Source organism: Python bivittatus, unplaced genomic scaffold (genome assembly GCF_059951505.1).
Source record: "Python bivittatus isolate LINGU-HERP-01145 unplaced genomic scaffold, Pbiv_v1 ctg000470_np1212, whole genome shotgun sequence".
Taxonomy (NCBI): Eukaryota; Metazoa; Chordata; class Lepidosauria; order Squamata; family Pythonidae; genus Python; species Python bivittatus.
In genome coordinates this window covers 3,627,206-3,652,782 of record NW_028277065.1, presented here as the reverse complement: position 1 = coordinate 3,652,782, position 25,577 = coordinate 3,627,206, and the positions used below count along the sequence as shown (strand labels likewise).

Below are 25,577 nucleotides of genomic sequence, written 5' to 3'. Positions count from 1 at the left end.
CCTGATACAAAATATTAATATATGAGAACATGAATATCATTGAATATAATACATAAATAACTGATAAATCATTAGAAAGAGAATATAAATAACATCAGTGGAAGTTTTGAATCAGTCACAACAAAATCATAGGAATAGAAATGAGCTGAAGCAAAGATTGAACAGCCAGGAATGAATGGCATTAATAGTAATCTTTATAAGGCAAATTCAATTCATAAACAATAAAAAATCTCCAACATTATGTTGGACCCACATTCATATGACTCAAAGATGATTCAATACAGTTTTTGTACAGTATCTACCAAGATGACCTCCTTTCAAAAGTATGATTTATTGTTAGGAGGAGAACAGACCACGAGTCTCACAAATATTACACGAGTGGTTTTTTTTCTTTGTTTCTTTGTTGTTGTTGTTGTTGTTGTTCCATAAGTTGCTAATTTTTTTGATACTTTTCTTTGAGAACTTAACATTCGTTGTTAGAAATTTTGTCATCAGGGCCTTAGTAATGTGACTGACAATTCTCGTGTTTCATGCTCGAAAATCTTCCAGTAAGAAAACCTTGTTACTGGTCATTTCTGTACTAGTAAAGGTTTTACTAAGAGAACAGCTGAGGACTTTACGTAGGAAGTCCATTGAGACTATGTTTGGACATCTTACAGATATTTTCTAGCTTCTTGAGGAAGATTTAAGATGCAAGATTTAAAAGATTATTACAGTGCCCAATTTCCTAGGGTCTCAGAAGGTCCTTAAGAACTGGCTTTGTTATGATGCCTGGGGTTAGTGGGTACGTCAACCCCCTGTTGTAGTTTGACTGTTACACTTGTTCTATTGTCTGGGCTCTTTTAATTGAATATTGCATGTGTTGCAAGCAGCCCAGAGTGTTTTGGAGTGGGCAGTTAGAGTAAATCTAATAAATAATGGCAGTCCCTAAACTAATAATTATGATAACAACAAGAAGAATAAAGCTGTTATATGCAAAGTTTCTTAAAATCTTTTGTTTTCTGATCTAGTTATTCCATTTTATGAAATCTGTATCATTTAACAACAGTGCCAGTGAAAGGATTTTCTTTGATCAGAACAGGGAGCTAGTTCAAGAACTCGACATCATCAACTGGCTTATCTTTCCAAACCAATCGTTCACGGGAGTGAAAGTTGGAAAAATGGATCCTCAATCTCCTCCTGAGGAAGCATTCACCATTAATGAAGATGCAATGGTGTGGCACAGCTGGTTTAACCAGGTATGAGTTGAGTGAAAATATTTTTTATCTATATTTTCCATATTCATATTTTGGCCAGATGAATTACAAGGTCTTGTCTCTTTCATTCTCTCTTTTTTTCTCTCTTTTTGTTATCTCTGTATTCAAGGGCTCCATCCAATAGAGTGATAAAATTTCTATAAATCCCAGATATTTCATACGTCAGAATCATTCTGCTGTGGGATGAGTAGGTCCATTGATACTGATTAATTTAATTATCTGTAATGACAATTTGTTTATTTATTTAAAAGATTTGTATAGCTGCCCATTTTATGTAACATAACCCTGGCTGGCTCAGAACAGTAATAAAACAATAACAACTATTAAAAGCATATAAAACAAGAAAACAGCAGAACAGACCATACCTGGTGCCCCAACACGACACACATGCACATATGTAACACAACTGTAGAACTTCCCTGGGCTTCAGCCTCACATCAACCCAAGGCTTGCAGGAGAAGCCAGGTCTTTACAACTTTTTGAAAGACCATGAACACAGGGGCCTGCCCGATCTCAGGGGGAAGTATGTTCTGAGGGTCAGGGCCACTACAAAGAAGACAAACTGTAGAGGTCCCACTAGATGGCAATAGTTGAGGGAAAGGAAAGGGACAGAACTCTGCCTGAGTCCCTGATTCAGCTAATGCTTTTCTGCCTTTTCCTCCCAAACAATTTTGGGTCATGCTTGGCAACAATCTGGTGGAAAACATAAAGTAAAGTATGGCATCCTTGACTGGTCAATGGAGCCAAAATTCTTTTTTCTGGTTTTAATGTTCCCTCAAATAATGCTACATCATTATGTATTATTTTTTCTATTGGACAAATAGAAATGTCAATGAAGAACAAAACACTTTTGGACACAGATTTTCTCTATAAATGGAAATAGAAACTCTTTATCACATCATATTGTAACAATAAGAAATTTAAGGCATTTCACCTAAGCATTCTATAAAGTATATTTCTCCTTAATCCATTTTCAAAACATTCCATCCTTCAAATTGGTAAGAGAAATATCATTTAATCCCTTTTTTAGACTTTGGCTTAACTTGGCACAAGTTTTTCACATCAAACTTGGCTAGATTAGAATCTCTGTTATAGACAAGAACTGAGCCTCAAATAGAACAGTTCATCATCTGCTACAGTGCAACTAAGGAGGGTATATTACAGAATTCAGAACTGCGTATTCTGTATATTAGTTGTATATTCTTTACATTACAGAGTTTAGGTTTTTTTCTATCTTTCTCATCCACCTGCTGAGTTTCTTGACATTTGGCCAGTTTCTTAGTGGCTTTTGGAGAAAGCTGAAATATGTTGACATAATGGGTCTCTGTAGCATCTGAACCACTGGTTCCTCACTCACCTGTCTCAACCATTACAATTACTTAGACACAGTGGTATACTTGTATATTGGTATTGTTCAGTTGGGTGGGATTGGCTATGTAACGATTCCATTCCATGCACATACAGCTTCAACTTCTAAAAGTGATATATTACCTGGAAAATTGCATCAGGTGACTTGGTGCTTGTGGGGTATCCTGAGGCCCCTTTCCCAAAAGAGGTAGGGTCGGAAAAAAGAAATGAGTACATCTCAGATCAAAAGGGAATGTGAATTAATTCTTTTTCATTCCAATTCATATTAGTCCACTAATATTAGTTGAAGTTTCAATCCAAAGAAATTAATATTACATGAAACAACATGATTATACCTCATGGAGTTCATCATTTTTTTTCCTTGTTTCACATTAAAATAACATTTTTTCCAGGTTTTGGAGGGGCACTAAAGGGATTCGGTTTCTTTAATTGCTAAACGCTTGGTTCCTCCTTGATTCTGTCCACTCCAGTAATCCTGGAATTATGTACTTTTTTTCCTGAAACGTAATCAATTTAAAATTATGTTCCCCCTATTAACTTCTTCTATTAATTATTAACCATTAATATTACGTGAAGTTTCAATCCACAGAAATTAATATTACTTGAAACATGGTAATATCTCATGGAGTTAATCTTTTTTTTTTTTTTTTTCATTCTTTCACATTAATAACTACAATTTTGTTCCAGGTTTTGGAGGGACCCTATAGAGATTCAGATTCTGTAATTGCTAAAAGAAAAACAAACAGAGGGAAGGAAAAACCTGATAAAGTTTCATCCCTGCATGACTTTCTCCACTATAGTCCTCCTGGCCACTATGTACCTTTTTTCCTGAAACGTAATCAATTTAAAATTATCTTCCCCCTATTAACTTGGTCTTCCTTCATTGATGGACAGGCATTGCCTCTTTCTGTCTGCAATCCTCACTGCCAGCCTGGATTCAGAAAAAAGAGGAAAGAAGGGAAACCCTTTTGCTGCTATGATTGTATTCCCTGCCGCAAAGGATCGATATCCCAGCACAAGGGTGAGCATTAGTGTGTACAGAGATACAGTATCATAGAGTTTATTTTCAAAAGGATCATTCCCGGAAGATACACAGATAGGTCATGCAACCCCTGCCATGTTCATATAGCTGTTCTGTTCTAATGTCCCTTGAAATATTGTTGCCTCTTCCCATGACCCTTTATTTTTATCCTTCCCCTTTACTGTACTCCCTACAAATAAATCTCTTCCCAAAATGCTGGCATGGCAATTTACTCCATTCATCCATCAGGGTTAGTTCAAATACTAAAGCACAATTTGTCTCCACGCCTCCTTCAAGATCCTGGAGTCAACGTGCTTTAATTTCACTTGAAAACTTCTCTTTTGCAGACATGGCTGACTGTCTCAAATGCCCTGATGATTCCTATGCTAATGAAGATCGGAACACCTGCATTCCCAAGATTATAAGCTTCTTGTCTTATGAAGAACCTTTGGGTATCAGTTTAGGCACTAGTGCTGTTTCATTTTCACTGGCAACAGTTATGATACTCGGGATCTTTCTGAAGCACCACAATACTCCCATAGTGAAAGCCAACAACCAAGGCCTTACCTACACCCTTCTCATTTCACTCGTGCTGTGCTTCCTTTGTGCATTGCTCTTCATTGGCCAGCCAAAGAAGGCAACATGCTTTCTCCAGCAAATAGCCTTTGGCATCATCTTCACTTTGGCTGTTTCTTGTGTGCTGGCAAAAACCATCACTGTGGTTCTCATTTTTATGGCCACCCAGCCAGGATCCAGGCTCAAAAATTGGGTAGGGAACAGCCTGGCTTGCTCTATTGTTCTTTCTTGCTCTGTTCTTCAAGTAAGCATCTCTCTGGTGTGGATGGCAACTTCTCCTCCCTTCCCAGATGCTGACCTGCATTCAGTACCTGAAGCAATTGTTCTGAAGTGTAATGAGTCATCACCAGTCCTGTTTTACGGTGTCCTGGGCTACATGGGTTTCCTGGCCATAGCCAGCTTCACTGTGGCGTTTTTGGCCCGCAAGTTGCCCAATAGTTTTAATGAAACCAAACTTATCACCTTCAGCATGTTGGTGTTTTGTAGTGTTTGGTTCACTTTTGTCCCTACTTACTTGAGTGCCCAAGGTAAGTATATAGTAGCCGTGGAGATCTTCTGTATCTTAACTTCCAGTGCTGGATTGCTGGGTTGCCTCTTTTTCCCCAAATGTTACATTATTTTGTTGCGACCTGAGCTGAACACGAAGCAGTTCTTAAGAAGGAAGCAGTAGTGAACCTTCTTTCCTTCGTTAAAGCATACGCTATGAATAGTACACTAGGAGTCGACTGCTGTTGTGTGAATGAAGCAATTAGGAAAGAGCTAAAACATTAAAGACACATGCCCATTTTGCTGCCCAATAGTTTCATATTTGTCCATTCCTTATGGTTATAGTAAGAATGTTTTGAGCAGGATGTAAGTGGGGAACTCTTCCCTCAAAGCAAATGAAGGTCACAATGGTTAGATGTTCTGGGACCTCCTCCTGTTAGATTGCAGCACTTGAATATAGGCAGAAGAATGGGAAGTGAAGGGTCAGCTGGCTGCTTTTTTGCATTTGCTCAGTTGAAAAGAAGACAGTGCTGAATGATGGGGAAGCTAGCAGGCCTTCCAACATCTCTACTTCCAAGACATGTTCTGGCTCCTTTACTGATGATTCCAGGCAATCCTTTCACCTGGGTGCCCAAGGAGTAGCAATACAGGCCCCTCCTTCCTCACTTCTCTCTTCTACTAAGGCATCCGTACTGAATACCAGATTAGTTGAAGTTGTGCATCAAGGTGTAACAACCAGGAAGCTGAAGTCATGCCTCACTATCCTCCATCAACATGACCATCAAAGAAGATGGATTCCAAGATTATTGGAGCATTCTCACTTCTGATGCAAACAAATCTTCTGGCTTTTGGTATATAGCTTTCCATTTTCTATCATTCCTTGTGGTTAATGATTAACTGCCCTTCCCCTTGTGCCCTCACTGCATTGATTCTTCTTACCTCAGTTGATGGGGAGGGGGAGTTTGAAGTGAAGCACAGTCTAGATTCTTATTGCAAGTAGTTTTGTTGGAACATTTGTTCCTTCCTGGAAATTAGCAAGATGTTTAAGTGTTCCATTTTCAGTACTCATAAATTCAGATGTTCTCACTGGGCACCCAAACTGGCCTCAGTGAAACAGTAGCAGGACCTGGTAGGAGGCTGGGTGACCAAAGCGGGAGTGTGGGGACCAACATTTCTGTCATTTATTTGGTATCTGGTTTTAAAAGGGTTTTGATATTCAAAGGAAGAGCAGAGAACTGAGACTTAAGTTGTCCCTCTAGGTTTCTTCCCATATAAAGCACTAACTGTTCTCATCTCAGTAGTTGAGGAGGGGGAGTTTGAAGCAGAGCACATTCTTGTTTCTTAGGGCAGATGGGACTATTTGGAACATTTGATTTATTAAAAAAAGTAATTGAGTGTTTGCAACCCCGCACAATTTGTTCATTTGTGAAAGGTTGCAACCAATGGAGATTTACTTCTCTGCCTTTGCTGTTTCTACTTGCTGTACTCAAATGATCTGACTGGCTACATCAAGATGCCTCAGGAAAGGAGGAGGAAGACCTGGTGGGAAAAGGGACTGGGTGATTAAAGAGGGAGTCTGGGGGTAGATTATTCTGTCCTTTGTCAAGCAACTGGTCTTGGAAGGGCTTTGATGCCTGAGGAAATTACAGTTCTCACTTGGCTTTTTACATACATGGTTTTTAGCTAAGGAGACAGAGTGGAAAAGAAGAGAAGCGGGCCACCTCTGATTCCCACACTGAGATGAGAAAAGGGAGAAGAAGGGTGGATTATGGTCTTCATTTGCACACTGAATGGGAGAGAACTGACAAATGAAGACTTATTGCTATTTCACTGTAGTGAGAGTTCCTCAAGGCTGAAATGCAGAAAATGTACAAAAGCAACTGCTATTTACAAGCAGACTGTCTAGTTACTTTTAATAAATTCAGATTGCCATCAGCAATATCTCCTTGTCGTTTGTTTTCCTGCATACCATATATTTTTTTCTAGTATTTCACTGTAAATCAGTAAAACATGACTAGTATTAGTATTGTTGGGCAAATGATGACAAGAATATCCATATTCCTAATATAAAGTTCTTATTTTTATGAAAAATCTTTGGGTCTCACTTTCATTTTCCTTGATCAATCAATCACTCATTGCCATAATTCTCACAATGGAGGTTTGCTTTGTGCATCTGTGGATCATTGTTTTTAAAACTAGGAAGCCAGAATCTAGAATCAGAATTTATCAACAAAACCATTTGCCAGCTCCTGTGACCTTATCCTGCATTCTTCTTCAAGTAAGTGACTTTTCCTCCATTCCCCAGTATGAATATATTTTAGATTCAATGGCTGAAAAGAAAAAAATACTGAGATGAAATGAGAAGAGCCCAAAGTCATCATAGTCTTGCTACCACGCAAGAACACTGATATGCAGATAATTTTAGGCAGTGAAAAAAATATAATTGCCACTCTCCTCCTGTCACAGAACTCATCAAGCCATTTAACACCTCCTCACGCACATTCTGTATTCTCCAAACATCAAGTGGAAATTGCAATATTGCATATTGTTCGCAAGGTTCTCCAAAGCAGCAGAAATATGATCACATCTTCAAACTGTTTCAGAGGCACCCAAGTTGATTCATTGCTTCCAAGCAATTCCCTGCTTCAGTTCATAAATATGATGAGATTCTCTCAAAGCTTCATCAAACTCAACTCACAGCTTTGTACAGCCCTAAGGGGTGGGGTGGGGGGACAAGATTGGTTCGCATTTTATTTTTATCATCTCTGTAAATTGGTTATCACCTTATTGTTTTAAAAGTACTTTGAGATCAACTACTTTTTTACCTGCCCAATAAGCTTTCCATATATTGATATTGGATTGAGAATTATGTATTTATTATTTTAATTTTGAGGCCATCCAAAAGAAAAGAACAACATACTGTATATAGAAAAACAGCTAGCCAGAAGACGAGTTCAATAACAATTAGGGGGGGAAAAAACCTTATAGAGACTCCATAGCCACCTATCCCAAGACCTGGGAGAACAACTAATATTTAAATGATTTTCTGTATCTCATTGGGGTGGGAGCCATATTTATCTCTGGGGGCATGTCATCACAATTGAAAAGGACTGCCTCCTGGGTTTGTTTAATCAATAGGACCCAGAGTGTATCTACTCTGTCTGATCATACCAGGTGGGCCAAAACTATTGGAGATAGCTGGTTCCTCAGAGCACAGGCTCTGCTGCCAAGAAGGGCTTTATAGTTGATAACCAGCACTTTGACTTTGAGCCAACTGGTCATCAGTGCAAGTCACTGGGCAATGGTGACACCTGAGCATACAGTGACATGCCCAACACTGCCCATGCAGTGGCACTCTAGACTTGCTGTAGCTTACACAAGATGTTCAAAGGCAGCCCCATGTACAGCACATTACAGCAATCAAATCATGAGGTGTGAGTGACTATCTGAAGGGCCTCTCAGTCCATGAATGGGCACAACTGGCACACTAGGTTAACCTGTGCAAAGACCCTCTTGGCCACAGTTGCCACCTGCTCTTCAAGCAGGAGCTATGAGTTTAAAATGATATCCAGACTGTGCTCAAGTCTCACATGGGGAAGTGCAATTCAGTTGAAGACTAAGGATAGAACATCCCCAGAGCTAAGGGGACCATATCAACACAACAATTTGATCTTGTCAGGACTGAGCCTGAGTCTATTCCTCCCCATCCAGACCCACATCCTAGGTCCTTCCTTTTTCCCTTTTTTAAGGGAGCCATTTGCCTCCTCTAGTCATCAGATTTTCACTCATTCTTCAGTATTTCTCAAAAATATAACATAAAAGTTTGACCAGATCAACATCTGACTCTGGAGATTTAAATTTATTCAGTTCAAACAGGTATTTCCTTACTAAGCTTCTGGTGATCGGACACATGACTACTGCCTCTTCACCCGGTTTATTTTAATATCCTAGTAACATATATACCCTCTTGAAGGAGAAGACAGAGCCAAAGTAATAGTAGTAGTAGTAGTAGTAATGCTAATAATACTATTTTTTTTTTTAAATGAATAATTCTACCTTTTCTTTTTGTGCTAGCATTTTGATGCCTTAATGGAACTTCTTATATACTACTTTTTGTCTTTTATTTTAAACATATCTGAAAATTCATTTTTCATTTTTCTTTGGACTTTTGGGGACTGAAGTCAAGATGAGAGATGTACCTGAGGAGGTACATCTGGATGCTTTGTGTTACATTATCATTTTATGACATTATTAATTCTTAAGTTGAATTTATGTTGATCATATTGTTAATGGTATGTCTGATAATTTGGATAATTTGTGATTTATTGTAATGAGAGAGAGAGAGATAGATAGATAGATAGATAGATAGATAGATAGATAGATAGAAGATAGTGAGACACAGACAGAAATGCTGTAAGCACTTAGAGTCATGTGATTGAACCAGCAGGAAAGCATTGGTAATAAATACAGTAAATACATTCTTTCAGAGTGCTATCATATGTCCTCTCAGCCTTCTTACCTAGTTCCCTTAAGCACTACACTTCCAGTGTAATTATTCTAGTTCTTATTATACCATAATCTATTTGGAAGTAAAAATTGCATCATAAAATATGTTTTATGCCATGTTAAACCAGAAATCAAAATTAGGAAGAAAATTGTGGTAAGAGAAATATCGTTGTGCCACATGGGAACTTGACTTGGACATCTTAGCTTTCATTCATTCATTCATTCATTCATTCATTCATTCATTCATTCATTTATTTATTTTTAGGAGATAAACTATTATCCCAAAACAGACCCTGAAATTCAATTTTCATGACAGTCATCTGAATGCCAGATGGACCAAACATGATACAGGCCAATTGCTATGATATTGATAAATGTAACTAAGAGATTTCCCATAAGATTTATAATATTTTCACATCTACAAGATTCCACAAGCTGAATGCAGGTATGGTAGGAAAAAAAAAAAAAAGAATGATATAGATATCATTGTTATTCTAGGTTGTTGTTTTTTTTTTTTTTTTTGCTTTTGCAGAAGGAAATCAAACTCCTCCTTTAAGTTATTACCAATTAAAATATGATAATGCAATTTTTAAAAATCCAGATAAGAGGTAAAATGGGCTCAAAAACAAAAGGTTAATCATAAAAGTATGTAACCGTTAGCAAAACTGAGAAAAGGTAAAGCTTAAATTACAAGCAATTCGCACCAATCTCATAATTCTATTTAAAAAAAGAATAAATGAGAGTGTGAAGTTCAGGCATTTTCTATATCCTACACTTAGTGATATACCAGAAAATGGGAGAGCCAGGAGGGCAGTCATGCTTGATACTTAATGTTCAAGAAAAAGGAGAAAGAAAACCAGTTGCCAATTCTGGCTTGAACTCTTGAACAAAAAGTTGCAATTTAAACATTCATTGTCAAATTTGACAATCTGACATTTATTCTAACCAATTGTAAATTAGAACTATGACAGGTTGCTTTGCAAAGTATCCCCTCTCCTTTTCAAATGTTTGCTAGCCAATTATATCAAAATACCTTAATAAATGAGTTATACATTCATGTATTGATTGAATTGATTCACCATTTATATTGTTTGGCCTCTAAGACCTCAAGGCTGATTAGATGGGGGTTTTCAATGGAGTTTGGGTTGTGAGGGAGAACAACCATCAAAAGTCACAGAAGGAGCTCCATAGTTGAATGGTGACTTGAACACATTCTGTATGTTCAATACCACAACCAATACACTATACTGGTTCTCTTTGATACATTTATATAGATGACTATATTGCTGTTTGTGTGTTTGTGAATACTTGCCTTTGAATCTGTCTTGACTCCTACCTGATATATGGACAAGTCCATGGCTTTTCTTGGCAACAATTTTCAGAAGCAGCTTACATTGCCTTTTTCCTATCTCTGAAAGAGAATGACTAGCCCAGGTTTCCCAGCTCCCTTCATGCCTAAGGCAGAACTAGAACTTATGGCCCACCCAGTTTGTAGCCCATTTCCTGTTCTGTCCTCTCCTGTCCTCTCCTGTCTTGTATCCTGTAGGTTATGTTTAATTAAATAAATAAAGGGAAGGAAAAAAAATGTCTGCAAGTGACTTCCTCTAAAATGGATAAAAAAATAGGCCAGGAAAATCCTTCCACAGCCTGCTATAATATTTTTTCTCCAACTGGATAGGAAGGTCAGCTGCTGGCAATTATTCCACAGACAGATGGTGAGTGAAAGGGTTAGGAAGGGGTTAGGAGAAAAGGCTATGTAAGTTCAGAGAAGTTGTATAAAACGACTGTGATGGAAGACATGAGCGAGAAGGTCCAAGGTTTTTCTCCCATTTTGACTTTTATATTACATACGTTCCGGGGTCACGTAACTTGTTGCCGGATGCACTTTCACGGAAGCCAGAGTATGTAGCAGAGCAGCAGCCACCGCAGCACGCTGTAATCTTGCAGCCCAGTAACTTTTAAGACTTGGACAGGGGTGGAGCTCTGGAGAAGTTGGTGGCAAGTCAGCAGGCGGAAGACCTAATTGCTAGGATAAAGGCGCAACAGTTGCAGGACCCTTTCATGAAGGCCCAGATGGATGGCCAGGGCACCCAGCAGGGCACAGGTTCCCCCTTTTCAATGGAAGGGGGCAGCTGCGGCACAAGGGTAGGTTGTATCTTCCCGTGTCGCTATGAGAGGAGGTCTTGCAGCTTTGCCACAATAATGAGACAGCAGGCTACAGAATGGTTTTTAAGACTCTATAGGACTCTGAGGGACTATTGGTGGCCAAAAATGGCTGCAAACATTAGAGACTATGTTGCATCTTGCCATGTGCGGAGGTGAGCTAAGCCTCTCCATGGGAGGTTTGCTGGGCTATTGCAGCCTTTAGACACCCCCCCTCCCCCCAAGACTTGGGATACAGTGTCAATGGACTTTATTACTGCTCTCCCTCCAGTGAAGGGTTATACATCTATGCTGGTGGTTGTGGACTTATTTACTAAGATGGCTCATTTTATACCATGCAAGGGGCTACCTTCTGCTCAAGCCACAGTGCAGCTCTTTTTGGATCACGTGTTCAGATTCAGAGGAATGGTTAATCGAATAAAAACAGACAAAGGCTGCCAGTTCTCTTCTAAGTTCTGGAAAACCCTCTTTGGCTTACTAAAGGTCCGCATTCATATGTCTTCCACTCACCATCCTGCTACCAGTGGGGAGGCAGAGAGGACCCACCAGGTGTTGCAGCATGTTTGCGGTGCTACACCACCTACAGCCAAGACAATTGGACTGCACTTCTTCCCTTGGCAGAGTTCTCCTATAGCAATTTGATGCACTCATTGACTGGATGTCCCCTTTTCAGGCGCTGTACGGGGTGAACCCACAGGTGTTACCAGAACCTGTGCTACAAGGAGGGGTGCCGGGTGCAGCGCATTTTCTTAAAAAGCAGCAGGCAGCTCAGCAGCTGTTGAAAGACCAGCTGGCAAGGGCAAAAGAGGTGTACTTGAGATCTGCTGATGCCCACAGGCAGAGAGGTCTGCAGATATGAATGGGGGACAAGGTATGGTGGTCTAATAGGTTCTGACCAGGCCCTCTAGAAAGTTGGACTTTTGTTTCGTTGAGCCTTTTAAAGTGTTGCAGCAAGTGAACCAGATGGCTTTCCATTTGCAGCTCCCGCCTTCAGTGAAGGTCCATCCTGTGTTTCACCACTCCTTGCTAGTTAAGGAGGCTCCACCAAGTCACTAGAGAACACAAGTTCCCCCACCCCCACTGGTCATAGTCGAGGGAGAAGAGGAATACGAGGTGGAGGCAATTTTGGACTCTTGCAGGAGAGATAGAGGACTTCAGTATCTAGTTCATTGGAAAGGCTATCCTGAGGCAGAGAGTTCCTGGGAGAATGCAAAGAATGTCTATGCCCTTGCGTTGGTCAGTGACTTCCATTGGCATTTCCCCAGCAAGCCGAAGCCTTGGATGCTGCCCGGGGCTCCAGAGGTTAAATAGCAAGCAGAGGCTATTGACAGCGAGCTGGAGGAAGGTTTGGTGGGGGCCTTCAGGTGGGAGAGGTCTGCCATATGGAGCCCACAGCCTTCCACTTCCGGGTTGTATTATATAGGGGGGAGGGGGGCTGATTCTACTAATGCTGTAGCTGTTTTGCAGGGACAATCAAATGAGTTGGGGGAGGTGCCAGGAAATGCAGACAGAGCCTCATCACCTATGCTTTCATCTTTGCTGCCACTGCCCAGCTCAAATGAGAACTCAGAGGGAGAGGCTGAGTATAAGGAAGGGGGGTGATGTGATGGAAGACATGAGCAAGGAGGTCCAGGGTCATAGGGAGGGGGAGAGGAATCCCAAACATCTCCTCAGCCCTCAACCAGAGCATGTGAAAGTAAAGTGAGGGAGACTGGCACCACCCTAAGGAATTCAGAGAGTTGAGTTGCTGTCCTTGGAGGTTAGAGTTAGTTTGGTGAGATTCTGTCCAGTAGGTGTAAGCTAATAAAGTAACTGAAATGTTCCTGATTTCTCCTGCTACGTTTCTTGGGCTGAACCTGAAACCAACTGGGATATATCGATATTGGGCATACCTACATGGAACATTTAAGCTGCTCAAGTGTTGTGCCCATGCTGGCTTAAGATAATATCTGAATACATGATACACTTGCTGAACAGGTTACCAAACTGAGCTCTACGCAGAAACGTGCCTATCAATTTTCCATTTAGTTAAATTAAAAATAAAAAGTTTAATCCAATTAATTTGTTCATGTCTTCTGTTTCTAATACTGGTTTTGGAGTGGGCAGAACTATTATTGATCATCAATATGACAGAGAACACACACTGTCCCCTGCAATTAGCAGAAGGGCTACAATTACTTCTGTAGCCTTGAAATTCCCTTTGGGGATTGCTATGGCCAATAACAAAATGAACAAAAGCATCTATAAAGGATGCTATAAATATATCTCCAAACACCCCAGCATCATGATATCTAATTGAGAAGGCATAATTTGTCTTTTTTCTTATTTATTCATTTATTTGTCTTCCAGACTATCAGCAAAGAGGGCACCCATTCAAACCCGGCTATTGTGATTGTGAACGTTCTCCTAATGGTAGAATAGCTGCAAATAGAGAACTGTCTGCAGCAAACTCATTAGCAACCAGAATGATGCTCTTAATGCTATTGCTGCTGCTCCCTGATATAGGATGCAAGGTTGGACATGCTCAATGTGGGACACAGCATGCTCAGATGATTGTTCCCAAGTACTATCAGTCAGGAGATTTCATCTACGGAGGCATTGTTTATCAAACTGCCTTCTATATGAATCCATACAACTTTCAGAAATATCCTTCTGGGCCACCTTTGGGAAAAATGTTTGTATAAGGATTTTTTCACTACAATATGGAAGTGAACACCTCACCTGTGATCCTCCTTGACAAGGTGCTTCACCTTATAGGGGCAATTGCTGTGACTTGATATACCAGCATGCCTTGGGGAAGCACATCATTCTGGTAAAAGGGATTGCAGTAGGTCAAATCCTTCCTGGGGAACTCCTCCCCTGAATATGTGCAGAAGCCTTTCTTACTCAGCGAAATGGTTTGTAAAGAGAAGCAGAGGACACCTCTGTTCATGTCTTGACCTTGAAAGGATGGTTTGATTCCATTCTTTTCCTCTCAATTTTGCTTGACATGGCAGAAAAAGAAGAGCGGAACTCACAAACCTAACCGAAATTTAGCAGAAAGATGAATGGAGGTTAAAGCTGTTAAAGCTCATATTTTGTATTTAAACAGAAGGATAGGTTAGACGAATCTCAGCCTGTAAAGAGTGGGAAAACTTAAAAAACAGCAATGCAAACAAGTTTCTTATATTAGATTTAGGCTATAACAGAAAGGTAACCAGCCTGATGCTCTTCAGATATTTAGGACTTCAACCCAAACCTCCAGAGAATGACCACAAAACAACTGGAGAATTTAACCCTTTCTTCTTCTCTGTTGTATTATATCTCTGAAAAACAATCTTTGAAATCTCTCTCCTTTACCAAATTGAATTTAAATTTTGCTTTAACTATTTTCATCCCCTCCACTCCCTGCCCCCCAAAGCATTTTGTTCTAAAGTTATTTTGAACTATATTAGCTCTAATGATTTGCCCTTTTCATAATCTGCTTAGCCTGGAAGGCCACATGTATGCCGCTCTTTTCCAAACTCACTCCATATTTGCATTCCGGTATTACTATAATATGTGTTAGGTCATGAGTATCTTTATGATGAAGGAACATGAATGGAATGAGGAAAGGAATTCAGGAATTTGAAAGATCCTTTGCAATATAAATATACATGCAATTTTAATAAATAAACACATGTTGCTTCCTTTGGAAGTTGCAAGAGATATGTGTGATCCAAGATTGAACATTTCCTTTTCAGTGTAGTGACTGAGAACTACCAGCATATCTTGGCTTTGATATTTGCTGTGAACGAGATCAATGAAAATGCCCAAATGTTACCCAATGTTACCCTGGGAATCAATATTTATGATAGTCACCTGAATGCAAAGTGGACTTACCATGCAGCAATGCAACTGATTTCTCCAAATAGCAAACTTTTACCCAACTATAAGTGCATAACACAGGACAATCTTTTTGCAATTATTGAGGGATTGATCTCAGACATCATACATCAGTTTCCAATTGTTATGAGTCTTTATAAAATTCCACAGGTAAGTTCCCCCTCCTCCCGCCTCCTTATGGTAGTTGTTTTAGTGTGCTTGTGTTTGTCTGTATTTGCATTATTTATAATTATGCTTGGTCACATAGTCAGCCAGATGTTTAGACTGGATTTGACATTTTAATCCACTTATTGAGTCCTTCCCAAGGCACATATTGTTGTTTGATGGGATTAAAGGTATCATTGCAGGATGTAAGCTGCTCCAAGTAAAGCTGCCTTTTGCAATTGACTGATGGTGATATTCTCAATGCCAGTGGTGTTCAAGTGGTGCTCCAGCTGTTTTGAGATTGCACGTAAGGCACCTATAACAATTGATATTATCTTCGCTTTCGTTATTATTATTAATCACATTCTTTTTTGGTCAATGCTCTTTTTCACTGTGGGGTTGACTTTGTGAAATAAAGATAGAAATAAGTTTCTCTTTCCCTTCCAAAAAACTTACATTATCTTTAAAATTAATTGCAAGTGAAATACCAAGGGATGATTTTTATTCTTATAATATAGAGGAAAACATATCTACTCTCCATCATTCTATCTTGATTGAGGTCAAATATAAACATGTATAATTTCTAAAATTAATCATTCAATGTTTAATTTAAATGCAAATTTGGGTGTTTTAATCATGTATACGTTTTTCAACAATCCCCAATTCTTTTACTCCTTATAACTAATATTGATAATGATTTCATACATTACTAATAGTTGCTGCCTTCACTTCTTTCAAAAACAGAAGTGGTTTGCCATGGGCTTCTTTCTAGAGCTCAAAAAGAGTGATTGGCCCAAGATCATCCAGGTGGCTTTGTGTCTAAGGGAAGAGTAGCACTCATAGTCTTCCAGTTTCTAGCCTGTTGCGTTAATCACTACCCAGAACTGACTCTCTTGAAGTTAGAATATGGGGAAAACAAGCACTTAGAACAAACAAAGAATGATGATGATGATGATGATGATGATGATGATGATGATGATGATGATGATGTTGATATTGTCTTATCTTCCCAGTCAAGCCTATATACATATACTATATGTGACAGGTACACATTTTTTAAAATGTTTTTAGGTCACACAAAGTTTATTATATGCTGCCACCTGCTATGAACTGTAAAATATATCACCTCTCAATAGAAAGTATCTGCTGTTTTCTGTTGCACATTCAATATTTATGCCATATTAAAGATCATCCTGCTATACAATTCCATTTTTTGGTAGCTCATGTATGGATCTGCTAGAGTTGAAACAGGAGACAGCAATCTCCCTTCCTTCTACCAAATGGTTCCAAATGGAATTTATCAGTATAGAGGGATCCTCCACTTACTTCTACATTTCAACTGGAGGTGGATTGGATTCTTTGTTGCAAATGGGATGAATTTTGACTGGTTCATGCAGACCCTGGTTCCTGAATTTACCAAAAAGGGCATTTGCTTTGCCTTCATAGAGTTATTCACCAGTTCATGTTATGATGCCAATACAGGATTTTATTTTAATTGTATACTAGCATTTTATCAGAAAATCATGGATAATGAAGCCAGTGTCTTGGTTTTTAATGGAGATACACGGTCCATGATCCTTTTGAGATATTTACTAAATACAGATATTAAAGAATTACTTGGAAACCCCAAAGGGAAAGTATGGATCCTGACTGTTGGGATGGAGTTGAAGTTCTTTACCAGTAAAAAGAACTGGGATTTGCAGGACTTCCATGGTGCCATATCATTTGCAGTTCATGCCAAAGAACTGAAAGGATTCCAACAACGTATTCAGGACCGAAAGCCTTCCACTGTTAAAGAAGATGGTTTTATCAAGGAGTTTTGGACTCATGCCTTTGGATGTGCATTTCAAGATTCTGATCTGGGAGATGAGAAGGAGGACATTTGCACTGGAGATGAGAAGCTAGAGAGCCTTCCTGAGCACGTTTTCCCAAAAAGAATCACAGGCCACAGCTATAGCATCTACAATGCTGTCTACACTGTGGCTCATGCTCTGCAGGCCATGTATTCATCCGCATCTGGAAGAAAGATTGTAATGAAAGAGGAAGGAAGGAAGCTTCATAATCATGGGCCCTGGCTGGTAATGGACTCACTAGTTTAGTCTGTGGTCTACTCCATTACAGGTAGCCCTCAACTTACGACCATTCATTTAGCAACAATTTGAAATTACGACAGCGCTGAAAAAAGTGATTTATGATCAGCCCTCCCACTTATGACTGTTGCAGCATCCCCTCGGTCACATGATAAAAATTTTGGCACTTCGCAATCAGCGTAAATTTACAATGGTTGCAACGTCCTGGGGTCACATGATTATGATTTGCGGCCTGCCCAGCCAGATTCCAACAAGCAAAATCAAAGGGGACCTGCAAGATTCGCTTAATAACCCTAGTGATTCACTTAATTACTACCACAAAAAATGTCATAAAATCAGGTGCAGTCACATGATGCCTTGCTTAATGACCACACCACTTAACAACAAATTTTCTGGTCCCTATTGTGTTCCTAAGTCAAGGACTACCTGTATAAATTCATGCTGTATATATCTATTATCTGTCCATGACAAGAATGTATACATGCCAAAAATTCTTGTACTACTAGAAATTATGTTTGGAACAAAAAAAAATTTCCCTTGTGGGAGATACAATTGATGGTCCCTTTCTTAGCAATTACTATGTATAAAACAAATATGGGAGAAATTGTGATTAGCATGGGTAGAAACATGTGTAGAAAGAATGAATTTATCATCTGCAAAAAATTGCCAAACTAAGTGGACAGGTACAATGACTCTTCCCACATCCATTGAAGATATATCTATTGGAAATGCTGATAGAAAATATTAATATACAACAACAGCACTATCATTGAGTATAATATATAAATAAGTGAAAAAGGATTAGAAGGAGAATATGAATACGATCCATGGAAGTTTTGAATCAAAATCTCAACAAAATCATAGGAATAGAAATGAGCTGAAGCAAACATTGAACAGCAAAGAATGAATAGCATTAATAGCAACCTTTATAAGGCAAATTGAACTCATAAACAATAAAAAATCTCCAGCACTATGTTGGACCCACATTCATATGACTCAAACATGATTCAATGCAGTACTGTTTGTACTGTTTGTACAGTATCTACCAAGATGACCTCCTTTGAAAAGTATTATTTATTGTTAGGAGAACAGACCATGAATCTCCCAAATATTACATGAGTGGTTTTTTCTTCTTCCAGGTGTTGACACTTTTCTTTGATACTTTTATTTCAGAACTTAACATTCCTTGTTAGAAAGTCTGTCATCAGGGCCTAAGTAATGTGACTGACAGTTCTAGTGTTTCTAGGTCTAAAATCTTTCATTAAGAAAACATTTTTACTGGTTATCCCTGTACTACTAAAGGGTTTTACTAAGAGAGTGGCAAAGGACTTTACATAACAAGTCCATTGAGAATACGTTTGGACCTAGTGGCACAAAGGTTGATAGAATTAGGACATCATAGACATATTTTCTAACTTCTCGATGATGATTTAAGATGCAAGAATTAAGAGAAACATTACAGTGCCCCATCTCCTAGGATCTCAGAAGTCCTTAAGACCTGATTGTGTTATGACATGTGGGGTTAGTGTGTATCTCAACCCCCTGTCATGTTTTTGACTATTATGGTTGTTCTCTTGCTGGGCTGTTATATTCTGATGTTATTTATTTAATCCTGTTCATTGAATATTGGTTATGTTGTAAGCAGCCCAGGGTCTTTTAGAGTGGGCAGTTAAAGTATATTTAATGAATAATGGAAATACCTAAGATGATGATGATGATGATGATGATGATGATGATGATGATGATACAGCTGTTATATGCAAAGTTTGTTAAAATATTTTCTTTTCTGATCTAGTTATTCCATTTTATGAAATCTGTATCATTTAATAACAGTGCTGGTGAAAGGATTTTCTTTGCTCAGAACAGGGAGCTAGTTCAAGAACTTGACATCATCAACTGGCTTATCTTTCCAAACCAATCATTCACGGGAGTGAAAGTTGGAAAAATGGTTCCTCAGTCTCCTCCTGAGGAAGCATTCACCATTAATGAAGATGCAATGGTATGGCACAGCTGGTTTAACCAGGTATGAATTGAGTGAAAATATTTTTTATCTCTATTTTCCATATTCATATTTTGGTCAGATGAATTACAAGGTCTTGTCTCTTTCATTCTCTCTTTTTCTATAAATCCCAGATATTTCATACGTCAGAATCATTCTGCTGTGAGATGAGTAGGTCCACTGAAAGTGATTAATTGAATGTTCTCTGATGACAATTTATTTAATTATTTAAAAGATTTGTATAGCCATCCATTTAATGTAACGTATCCATGGGTGACTTTTCCTCCCAAATGATATTCAGTCACAACTGGCAACTATCTGGTCAGAAATATGAAATAGAATATGGCTTGTTTCACTAGTCAATTGTGATGGAAGGTGTGAGCGATGAGGATTCTGGAAAGGAGCTTCAAGGTTACAGGGAGGGGAGAGAAATGTTTCAGGGAAAGCATCTACTCAGCCCCCTGCTGGACTGTGTGAGGGTCAAGAGAAAGGGAATGGCCCCTCCCTAAGGGCATAATGGTTATAGTTGCTGTTGTTGGGGGATTAGAGTTAGTCTGATGAGATTCTGTGTCTTAGGTGCAAGCTAATAAAGAAGCAGAGCTGATTTCTGAATTGTCGTGTGTGATTCTTGGGCTGAACCTGACATCAATGGAGCCAAAATTCTCTTCTCATTCCCTCAAATGATGCTACATCATTATGTCCTCCCCCCCCCGCCCCACCTCATTGGAGAAATAGAAATGTCAATGAAGAAAAAACACTATTGGACATAGATTGTCTCTATACATGGAAATCAAAGTTCCTTATCACCTCATGTTGTAACAATCAGGTATCAAGCCTGAAATTTAAGGCATTTCACCTAAACATTCTATAAAGTATATTTCTCCTTAATCCATTTTCAAAGCATTCCATCTTTCAAATTGGTTACAGAAAAATTATGTGAATACTGTTCTAACAGTAGGACCAGGCAGGAAATCTTCATTCTAGAGATGCTTAATACCTTTTTCAGACCTTGGCTTAACTTGGCAGAAGATTTTGGCATCCAACTTGGCTACATTTGAATCTCTGTTACAGACAAGAATCAAGTCTTAAATAGAACAGTTCACCATCTGCTACAGTGCAATTAAGAAGTAGGGTATATTAAAGAGTTAAGGCTTTTCCCATCTTTTTGATCCGCCCTCTAAATTTCTTGACATTTGGCCAGGTTCCTGATGGCTTTTGGAGTCATGCGAAATATATTGACATAATGGTTCTCTGTAACATGTGGACCACTGGTTCCTGACTCACCTCTCTCAACCCTTATAATTACTTAGACACAGGAGTAAATTTGCTATATTGGTAATGTTGAACTGGGTGGGGTTGGCTATGAAATGATACCTGTTTTCCATTCCACGCACATACTGTACATCTTCAATGTCCAAGAGTGAAATATTACCTGGAAAATTGCACCAGGTGACTTGGTGCTTGTGGGGTATCCTGAGGTCCCCTTCCCCAGAAGAGGCAAGGGTGGGAAAAAGATACAGGTGCATCTCAGATATATTTAAATTAATTTAAATTAATTATTTTACATTTCAATGAATATTAGTCCATTCATAATAGTTGAGGTTTTCATCCACAGAAATTAATATTACTTGAAAGAACATGGTTATATCTCATGGAGTAAATCTTTTTTTTTTTTTTTTCCATCTTTCACATTAAAAACTACAATTTTCTTCCAGGTATTGGAGGGGCTCTGTATGGATTCAGGCTCTGCAATTGCTCAAACAGAAACAAACAAATGAGAGGAAAACACTGCTAAAGTTTGATTCCTGCATGGCTTTCTCCACTATAGTCCTCCTGGCCGCTATGTAGTTTTTTTCCTGAAACTTAATCAATTTAAAATTCTGTTCCCCCAATTAACTTGTTCTTCCTTCATTGATGGACAGGCATTGCCTCTTTCTGTCTGCAATGCTCACTGCCAGCCTGGATCCAGAAAAAAGAGGAAAGAAGGGAAACCCTTCTGCTGCTATGATTGTATTCCCTGCCGCAAAGGATCGATATCCCAGCACAAGGGTGAGCATTAGTGCGTACAGAGATGTCACGGAGTTTATTTTCAAAAGGAACATTCCTGGAAGATGAAGGGATAAGTCATACAACCCCTGCCATGCTCATGCATAACCTATTCTGTTCTAATGTCACTTGAAATGTTGTTGCCTCTTCCCATGACACTTTATGTTTATCCTCCCCCTTTACCCCACTCCCTACAAATGAATCTCTTCCTAAAATGCTGGCATGGCATTTAACTCCATTCATCTGTGAGGTGGAGTTGTATGGATGAGTTCAAATACTAAAGCACAATTTGTCTCCAAGCCTCCTTCAAGATCCTGGAGTCAACATAATATAATTTCACTTGAAATCTTCTCTTTTGCAGACATGGCTGACTGTCTCAAATGCCCTGATGATTCCTATGCTAACGAAGATCAGAAAGCCTGCATTCCCAAGATTATAAGCTTCTTGTCTTATGAAGAACCTTTGGGTATCGGTTTAGGCACTAGTGCCCTTTCATTTTCACTGGCAACAGTTATGACACTCGGGATCTTTCTGAAGCACCACAATACTCCCATAGTGAAAGCCAACAACCAAGGCCTTACCTACACCCTTCTCATTTCACTCGTGCTGTGCTTCCTTTGTGCGTTGCTCTTCATTGGCCAGCCAAAGAAGGCAATGTGCTTTCTCCAGCAAATAGCCTTTGGCATTGTCTTCACTTTGGCTGTTTCTTGTGTGCTGGCAAAAACCATCACTGTGGTTCTCATTTTTATGGCTACCCAGCCAGGATCCAGGCTCAAAAATTGGGTAGGGAACAGCCTAGCTTGCTCTATTGTTTTTTCTTGCTCTGTTCTTCAAGTAAGCATCTCTCTGGTGTGGATGGCAACTTCTCCTCCCTTCCCAGATGCTGACCTACATTTGGTACCTAAAGCAATTGTTCTGAAGTGTAATGAGTCATCACCAGTCCTATTTTACGGTGTCCTTAGCTACATGGGTTTCCTGGCCATTGCCAGCTTCACTGTGGCGTTTTTGGCCCGCAAGTTGCCCAATAGTTTTAATGAAACCAAACTTATCACCTTCAGCATGTTGGTGTTTTGTAGTGTATGGTTCACTTTTGTCCCCACTTACTTGAGTGCCCAAGGAAAGTATATAGTAGCCGTGGAGATCTTCTGTATCTTATCTTCCAGTGCTGGATTGCTGGGTTGCCTCTTTTTCCCCAAATGTTACATTATTTTGTTGCGACCGGAGCTGAATACGAAGCAGTTCTTAAGAAGGAAGCAGTAGTGAACCTTCTTTCCCTTTTGAAAGCATACACTATGAATGCTACACTAGGGTGGATTGCTGTTGTGTGACAAATATTAAATAAATGCAGCCCTCCTCATATCTGACCTAAGAAAATGAAGCATTAGCAAACAATTAGCAAAATATTGAAAACCTATATCTCTTTAGCTGTGCAGTATTTTCCTATTTATCAATTCCTTATAGTTACAGAAGGAATGTTTTGAGCAGGATGTAAGTAGGGAACTCTTCCCTCAAAGCAGATAAAAATCACAATGGTTAGATGTTCTGGGACCTCCTCTCCTTAGATTGCAGTACTTGAATATAGGCAAAAGACGTGGAAGTGAGTGGTCAGTTGGCTGTTTTCTTGCATTTGCTCAGGAGATTAGGAGACAGTGCTGAATGATGGGGAAGCTAGCAGGCCTTCCCAAATCTCTCCTTCCAAGACATGATCTGGCTCCTATTCTGATGATTCCAGGGAATCCTTTCACCTGGGTGCCCAAGGATTAGCAACAGAGGCCCCTTGTTCCTCACTTCTCTCTTCCTACTAAGGCATCCCTTACTGAATACCAGAATGGTTGAAGTTGTGGGTCAAGGAATAAAAACATGGGAGCTGAATCCATGCTTCACTATCCTCCATCAACAAGACCATCAAAAGATATGGATTCCAAGATTATCAGAGCATTCTCAATTTTGATGCAAACAAATCTGCTGGCTTTTGATATGTAGCTTTCCATTTTCTATCATTCCTTTCGTTTCAGGAGAATCTGCCTTTCCTCTTGTGCCCTCAGTGCATTGATTCTTCTCACCTCAGTTGATGAGGAGGGAGAGTTTGAAGTGGAGAACATTCTAGATTCTTATGCCAGGAAGGCCTTTTTGGATATTTGATTTATTAGAAAAAATAATTGAATTCTCTTCATTCATTAGAGGTTGCAACCAATGGAGATTTGCTTCTCTGCCTTCACACATTCCATTTGCAGTTCTCAGATGATCTGACTGCCTACACCAAGATGCCTCAGGAAAGGAGGAGAAGGACTTGGTAGGAAAAGTGTCTTGGTGGTTAAGGAGGTAGTAGATAGATTCCTCTGCCTTTGTCAGACAACTGGTCTTCAAAAGGCTTTATGCCCAAGGGAATTACAGTTATCACTTGGCTCTTTACATACATGGTCTTTTAGGTAAGGAGACAGAGTAGAAGAGAAGAGAAAAGGGCTAACTCTGATTCCCACATTGAGACAAGAAGAGGGAGAAGAAGGGTGATTTCTGGTTTTCATTTGCACACTGAATAGGAGAGAACTAACAAATGAAATGAAAAGTGATTGCTAGAGATTCTCAAGGCAAAAATGCAGAAAATGTACACAAGCAACTGCTGTTAAGAAGTTGCTAGCTATCTAGCTACTTTTAATAATTTCAGTTTACCATCAACAATATCCATTCATGGTTTGTTTTTACCACACACTATATGCATTTTCTGATATTTCACTGATAAGCAATAAAACATGGCTAGTATTAGTATAGTTGTGCAAATGATGACAAGAATATATATAAATAATCTAATATAAACTTCTAATTTTATCAAAAATCTTTGGATCTCATTTTCATTTTCCGTGATTAATCAGTCACTCTTTGGCATAATTCTCACAATGGTAGTTCGATTTTTTGCATGCTGGCAAAAGATTACTGTGGATTGTTTTTATAACTAGGAAGCCAGAATCTAGAATCAGAATTTGTCAACAAAACCATTTCCCAGCTCCTGTGACCTTATTCTGCATTCTCCTTCAAGCAAGCAACTTTTCCTCCATTCCCCAGAACTGATATACTGTAGATTCAATGGCTGAAAAGAAAAAAAAAATACTGAGATGAAATGAGAAGACCCCAGAGTCATCATACTCTTGCTACCTTTAGGCAATGAAAAAAGTATAATTGCCACTCTCCTCCTGTCACAGAACTCATCAACCCATTTAACACCTCCCCACGCACGATCTGTATTCTCCAAACATCGTGGAAATTGCAATATTGCATATTGTTTGCAAGATTCTCCAAAACAGCAGAAATATGATCACATCTTCAGACTGTTTCAGAGGCACCCAAGTTGATTCATTGCTTCAAAGCAATTCCCTGCTTCAGTTCATAAATATGATGAGATTCTCTCAAAGCTTCATCAAACTGAATCACAAGTTCAAAGCTTTGTACAGCCTTAAGGAAAAATAAACCAAGAAGTTTGCTTTCCATTTTATTTTTATCATCTCTGTAACCTGGTGATCGCCTTATTGTTTTCAAGGTACACTCAGAACAACCACTTTGTTATCTGCTCAATAAGCTTTCCAGATATTGATATCAGATTGAGACTTATTTATTTATTATTTTAATGTTGAGGCCACCCAACTCTTTAGTGAGTCTAAACAACTTACAGTAAAAATAGAAAAGAATAACATATATATGGAGAAACAGATGGCCAGAAGAAGAGTTCAATAACAATCATAAAAAAACATTTTATTTATTTTATTCATATTTCAAATTTGTCACCACCCGTCTCACTGCAAAGTGACTCCTGTTTTTTAACAACAACAACAACAACAACAACAACAATAATAATAAAAACCTTATGCAGGCTCCATAGCCACCCTAACCCAAGACCTGAGAGAACAACTGATATTTAAATGATTTTCTGTATCTCATTAGGGTGGGAGCCATATGGATCTCTGAGGGGATGTCATCTCAATAGAAAAGAGCTACGTCCTGGGTGTCTTTAATCAACAGGACCCGGAGTGTATCTACTCTGCCTGATCAAACCAGGTGGGCAGAAA

General features: G+C 39.0%; 3 protein-coding genes across 3 annotated transcripts; all 3 read left to right on the top strand.

The window, feature by feature from the left end:
• The first annotated feature begins 767 nt into the window (after positions 1-767).
• Positions 768-4,891, top strand: LOC148215652 (vomeronasal type-2 receptor 26-like). The gene is made up of 4 exons (XM_088143142.1): positions 768-776; positions 1,011-1,238; positions 3,519-3,645; positions 3,993-4,891. The coding sequence occupies exons 1-4, from the start codon at positions 768-770 to the stop codon at positions 4,889-4,891; spliced, it is 1,263 nt and encodes a 420-aa protein (XP_087999268.1).
• Positions 4,892-11,286: 6,395 nt separating this feature from the next.
• On the top strand, positions 11,287-17,483 carry LOC103059698 (vomeronasal type-2 receptor 26-like). Its single transcript, XM_088143141.1, has 6 exons — positions 11,287-11,358; positions 12,050-12,221; positions 13,726-13,788; positions 13,882-14,050; positions 15,099-15,390; positions 16,605-17,483. Exons 1-6 carry the CDS (start codon positions 11,287-11,289, stop codon positions 17,481-17,483), a joined length of 1,647 nt encoding a protein of 548 aa, XP_087999267.1.
• Positions 17,484-19,419: 1,936 nt separating this feature from the next.
• Positions 19,420-22,779, top strand: LOC148215651 (vomeronasal type-2 receptor 26-like). Its single transcript, XM_088143139.1, has 3 exons — positions 19,420-19,497; positions 21,396-21,522; positions 21,881-22,779. The coding sequence occupies exons 1-3, from the start codon at positions 19,420-19,422 to the stop codon at positions 22,777-22,779; spliced, it is 1,104 nt and encodes a 367-aa protein (XP_087999265.1).
• Positions 22,780-25,577: the final 2,798 nt, after the last annotated feature.

Bases quoted from the DNA above. Each gene is read 5' to 3' on its own strand.
- LOC148215651 (XM_088143139.1), top strand. From the start codon at position 19,420: ATGGTTCCTCAGTCTCCTCCTGAGGAAGCATTCACCATTAATGAAGAT. The intron at 19,498-21,395 runs GTATGAATTGAG...ATTGATGGACAG, and splicing joins GGCACAGCTGGTTTAACCAG to GCATTGCCTCTTTCTGTCTG. The intron at 21,523-21,880 runs GTGAGCATTAGT...TCTCTTTTGCAG, and splicing joins ATCGATATCCCAGCACAAGG to ACATGGCTGACTGTCTCAAA.
- LOC148215652 (XM_088143142.1), top strand. The intron at 1,239-3,518 runs GTATGAGTTGAG...ATTGATGGACAG, and splicing joins GGCACAGCTGGTTTAACCAG to GCATTGCCTCTTTCTGTCTG. The intron at 3,646-3,992 runs GTGAGCATTAGT...TCTCTTTTGCAG, and splicing joins ATCGATATCCCAGCACAAGG to ACATGGCTGACTGTCTCAAA.
- LOC103059698 (XM_088143141.1), top strand. From the start codon at position 11,287: ATGGATGGCCAGGGCACCCAGCAGGGCACAGGTTCCCCCTTTTCAATG. The intron at 11,359-12,049 runs GTAGGTTGTATC...TCCCCTTTTCAG, and splicing joins GGGGCAGCTGCGGCACAAGG to GCGCTGTACGGGGTGAACCC. The intron at 15,391-16,604 runs GTAAGTTCCCCC...ATTTTTTGGTAG, and splicing joins GTCTTTATAAAATTCCACAG to CTCATGTATGGATCTGCTAG.